The sequence below is a fragment of the Salvia splendens genome, chromosome 6, assembly GCF_004379255.2.
Source record: "Salvia splendens isolate huo1 chromosome 6, SspV2, whole genome shotgun sequence".
In the NCBI taxonomy this organism is placed as follows: domain Eukaryota; kingdom Viridiplantae; phylum Streptophyta; class Magnoliopsida; order Lamiales; family Lamiaceae; genus Salvia; species Salvia splendens.
Genome location: NC_056037.1, coordinates 32,827,467 through 32,832,873, shown reverse-complemented (window position 1 = coordinate 32,832,873; position 5,407 = coordinate 32,827,467). Strand labels below are relative to the sequence as shown.

Genomic DNA, 5,407 nt, shown 5'->3' with positions numbered 1-5,407 from the left:
AATAATTCATCTGAACCCACTTTCTAAATGGCCATGTAAGATTCTAGCTTCCAACTACACATTTTGTTTTAGTAGTCTATTGTTTAGATAATCTTGAACAAATACTACCACACATTTTGGAACAAAAAAGATTCTAGCTTCTAACTACACAATTTGTTTTAGTAGTCTATTGTTTCGACTACTAAACATTTTGGAACACATAACGTAGATAATAAAAGTCATAATTATATAAATCCCATATTTAAAGTTAGATTATCAAAACACTCCAAGGGTCGCACAAGTATTGCAAGTTTACCATGGATTAAAATTTTAAAACCAAGAATAAAGAGAATTAAGGCTCAGGGAATTGGGACCATATATTAAATACAAAATCCCCTTCAAACACAAAAGCTTACACTCAAAAAATAGAATAGGCAAAACCAAGAGAACAAACGTTAAGTATCGAAATGGAACACTTTTTTTTTTCTTTTTTTTCCATTTTATTTTTTTACCAAGATCAAAATCGAGGTGGGATTGGGGAGGCAAATTTACAAAGCTTCATCACAAATGACACTGTTACAGCATTGAGTATTTACAATTCTGCCCCTATCTCTTTGATATTTTATGGGTATTTTTACCTGTATCTGTGTATCTATTTTGTCTCTTGTGGAAGTGGGGTGTGGGTGTGGAAGATAGAGACAGATCATATGTCCCCCGCAGCGCCGTTGGTGGACCTTGGCTGCCGTAAAAGCTCAATCAGTGCTTCCGCCTGTCCATACATAACCAATGTCCCATGCCCATTAGTCACTTTGGTGGTCAATTGAAACATAAAAATGAATATAATAATATTCAATATCGATATACACAAAGCTTAATCAACTATATAAATCTCATGAGCCTCTCCCCTTATCCCCAGTTGATTTTAAGATGAAACCCATAAATTTCTATCAACCACCACACAAATCCCTCTTTTTCACTCTTATGCATATGACATCAAAATAAAAACCCAACATCTAAACATCAAGACTTTTCATAAAGCAACAAGCTTTTCCTTCCAAGGAAACCTAGTTTCAGATTAAACAACAAACATAAAATAGTTTTAATTTTAAGGCACCCACAGTGGGGCGGACGATGGGCGCGCCCGAGGTATAGTTTTAATTTTAGGGCACCCACAGTGGGGCGGACGATAGGCCGCCCGATGCCTCGGGCGCACCATCGTCCCCCACTGTTGGTGCGCGGACAATGGACGATGCGTCGTCCTCGCCCGACAGATAGTCCGCGGAGGAAGCACGGACGATAGGGCATCGTCTGCCCACTGTGGACGACGCGTACAATGCAACGCGTTTTTGTTTTTTTTTAATTCGAAAAATTCATTTATATAAATACCCCCTACCCCACCTTCATTTATAACATTTTCATTCGCATTTTCACTTACACTAGAAAATGGATTCCGGTGATTACTCAAGTCCCAATAGTCCGATGTTTGGAGGTGGTCCACGTTGGCCGGATACACAACCTGACGACCCTGACACGCAGTACGATCCCAAATTCGGTACAGATTTGTACGGTCTGTCTGACATGGAGGCGTCTCCAACTAGCCCCGCCGCTGCCGCTGCCGCTGCCGCTGCCGCTGCCGCCCCCGCCAGAAAGAAGCGGATCAAGTACCAACGAATGAAGAGTACGCCCCCGGGAGGACGAACTACCAACCGGATGAAACCCTCATCTTGGCGAGGTGTTGGGTGGATATCTCAGAGGACCCGGTATTCGCGAACAATCAAAAGTAGCTTGCGTACTGGGAGCGCATCGTCGAGCGCTACAATGAGGCGAAGCCGCCGAGCACGTACAAGCGCCATAGGGAACAGCTCCGCAAGCACTGGGATCAGGTTAAGAAGCAAGTCAACCTGTTCGCGGCGGAGTACGAGAAGTGCTCGAGGGAGCAGGGAAGCGGCGAGAGTCTGAGCGATGTGCGCGATAGAGCGCTGTTGTCGTACCAGTCCATGTACGGCGACTTCAAGCATTTCAATGTCTGGGCGCTCTTGAAGGATAAGCAGAAGTTCCAAAGCGGAATTCTGCACATCGGTGCGACAAAGAGGACGAAGACCCACCGACACTGGTGGTTACACGAGCAGCGAAACCGGCGCATATCCGGTGGAACTCAACCGGACGTACACGGAGGATGAGAGTTCCGGCACACCGATGTCCTCTCGGCGTCTCGTAGGCGTCAAGGCTGCGAAGAACAAGGGCAAGACGAAGGCGACATCCTCCTCGCAAGCCGCGGCAGATCCCCCATCGCCGATCCCGACCCCGTCGGCACTTTCCTACACGGAGTTGGCAACGGCCTCGATGGCACGGACGTTGTTGGACAACAGCCTCCATCGCCAGAGCCGAATACCTCCAGGGATTGATCGATGAGCTACGCCGGAAGTTGAGGCTTTTGTAGAGTACTCAACTTTTTTTTTATTTCTAATTCGTGTAATTTTTTTTAATCAATATAGTATTTGCCGTTTTTTAAGTTAATCGTTGTGTTTTTTAAATAGTTTGCATTTATATATTTGAAAACATTTAAACTAATTAACAAAACAATAGTAAAACCTATAGGGCGCCCCACTGCAGTTGAAAGGGTAGGAGGATAAAATGCTGACGTGACGGTGTATAGGGCGGGCTTTAGGGCGCGCCTTAGTGCGCCCCACTGCTGATGCCCTTAGGGTGTCCACTATAGGGGCAACGCGCCGGCTGCCCCGGAGTAGTCGCCGCCACGGCGAACTATTGTAGGAACCGCGTCCGCCCCGATGCAGACAAATGGGAGGGGGCGGAACACCCTTCGGCGACTAGGCGGCGGGGACGTGCCGATCCTGGAGCGGCGCGGCGGCCTATTGTGCGATCGTCCCGGCGCGGCGGTCGCCAGATTCCCTTTTTTTTCGTTTTCTTTTGATTTTTTGAAGTGAAGAAGAAGATGTGTTGAAGAAGAAGATGTGGCTAATTATTACCTCGGTTTTTAATTATTTACATTCCGATAATTTTAATTACAATTAATTTAAAATAAACAAAAAATAAAATAAAATGAAAAGTGGTTAAAAAATTGGCGGGGCTATTGGAAGTGTGCGGATACTTTTTTTTGTGGGCGCGGACGTGGAAAAAAAGGAAGCGGGGCTAGGGGCCTTTCAGCCTATAGTGGACACTCTTAGTCAATTTGAGGCTGCAGATTTTGATTTCATCAAAAACAGTGGCAGGCTACGCGGTGTGATTGACAAACTAGCAGCCAATATAGTAGTCATAAAATCTACGTCACTTCTGTCATCATCATCTATGTAACATTTTTTCAATTACTGCAAAGAATCTGATCTTCCCTTTGGAAACATACAAAAAGGGGTGATATTAATTTAATCAAATACAACGAGGGCCGTCAGATTAGGCCTAAACTCTACACGCTAAACTCAGATTTGGTGATCGTCCCCTCTCCAATAAACCTTGTTAAACTAATCCGACCTACATCCTACTAAGCAACACACTTTGTTATACAGTAGCATATATAATAAAATAAACAATTCCTCCGTGTCAACTCATGTTTCACAATTGATTATTAGATGATGCCAACTTGCAAGTGATTCTTCCTGACGTGAAACATTTACAAACCAATTAACAACCAATAGCTAATTTGTTCCAATTATTTTAACCAATTATTAATCAGACCACATTCAACTAAATATCCTAAGATCATCAATTGACAACCCACCACAGCAGACATAATATTCTAAAATTTATAGTAATTCATTCCCAAATGCACTCTTCGTGTAACTCTTGATAGATAATTGCACTACACTACACTACAGACTGGATTTATCAATTGCCAAGTCACATTTGGTGCATAATTTCTACCCTAAATCTAAAATTAGATATCATAAGCAAGGGGTGAAAGTGTAACAGATGAATAATAGTAAATTCATTATTTTTATTAGTAATTTACCTTTTGTTTGGCGCGGGTGGTCCCGGTCTGCGACAGAGCCACCAGGGGGGGAATTGCTCCTTCGCGGGCCACCTTAGTTCGGTAGGCCAAGCAATCCTCGCACAACTGCAAAAGTATGGCAGCGGCGATCTCCTTCTGCCGCTGCGTCCCGACCTCCACGATCTCCACTACCACGGGTATGCCGCCCTCATCTACCAGCGCCGCGCGCGCCTCCGGCACCGACATCAGGAGGCTCAGCACGAACGCCGATTTGTCCACCATGTTCGACCCTAAATCGGACATCAGCTCCACCAAGGGTTTCAAAATCCCCGCCTGCACCGCCCTCATCTTATTCTCCCTCACCGTGCACAGCGAGTAGAGCGCGGTGCACGCGTCCTTCATGCCGCGGAAATTGCCGCTTTCTAGAAGGTTCACCAGCGGCGGAATCGCGCCGGACCTTCCGATCGCGACCTTGTTCTCCTCGATTTGCGAGAGGCGGAGGAGCGCGCAGGCGGCGTTCTCCCTGGCGGTGGAGGTGCCGGATTTGAGAGCGCGGACCAGCGGCTTGATCGCGCCGGAGTAGGCGATCTCCTCCTTGTTCTCGTCGCAGAGCGAGAGGTTTAGCACCGCCGTGACGCCGTACTCCTGCAGCTGCGGATCGTTCGACGAGATGATCGAGATCAGCGGCTTGATCGCTCCGGCTCTGGCAATTTTGATCCGATTCTCCGGTTTGTTCTTCGCCATGAGGCGCAATTCCATGGCGGCTTGCTTCTGCTCGTCGATGCTGTCGGAATCGAGCGCGGATACGAGCTGAGAGATGAGCTCGTCGGAGTTATCGGAGGCGCAGGAGAGGAAGAGGCGGCGGCTCTGCGAAGACGTGGTGGGGAACTCGCCGGATCTGTCGCTGTTGCAGTCGCTGAAAGCGGAGGAGGAGGAGTCGTTGAGGCTGAGATCGCTGAACTTGCGCCCCATGTAGGTGAAGCTCGATTTCACTGAATCGGAATCCATGGTTCGATCAATCCGCGATCATTGCCGGGAAATTGGGAGCCGATTGATTGACTAATTTCGGCCTTCTATTTTCTGTTTTGGGGGAAAGGAAGGAAATCTGGAAGATGAAAAACGACGGCGTTTTGAGAGATAGGGGAGAGAGATGTATAAACAAAATGGGGAGTGAGAAGGAAGGGAAGAATATAAACGGAGAGGAGAGGAGAGGAGAGGAGAGGAGAGGGAAGAAGGTGCCACGTGGATAGCCGTACAGAATCCCAATCGCGACAGCACGTGTGAGGTGTCTCAGCCTTTAACGCGTGCGGGGAAGGTTCTTAGACCATCGCCTGTGGTCGGCGAGCGAGCGGCTCGCCGAACTATTGCAGCCGGCGAGCGCCAAATCGGCGAGAATTTCGGCGAGGGTATGCCGATTCCCGGACGCTCGCCGATTCTCTCGCCGATCGGCTCGCCGCTATTGCAACCTCCCGATTGGCGAGGAAC

At 47.5% G+C, this 5,407-nt stretch overlaps 1 protein-coding gene across 1 annotated transcript; it reads right to left on the bottom strand.

Annotated features, from left to right (window-relative positions):
- Positions 1-331: 331 nt before the first annotated feature.
- LOC121809998 (U-box domain-containing protein 4-like) lies at positions 332-5,152 on the bottom strand. The gene is made up of 2 exons (XM_042210870.1): positions 3,944-5,152; positions 332-748 (listed from the first exon to the last, which is right to left on the bottom strand). The coding sequence occupies exons 1-2, from the start codon at positions 4,928-4,930 to the stop codon at positions 683-685; spliced, it is 1,053 nt and encodes a 350-aa protein (XP_042066804.1). The 5' UTR covers positions 4,931-5,152; the 3' UTR covers positions 332-682.
- Between the last annotated feature and the right edge of the window lie 255 nt (positions 5,153-5,407).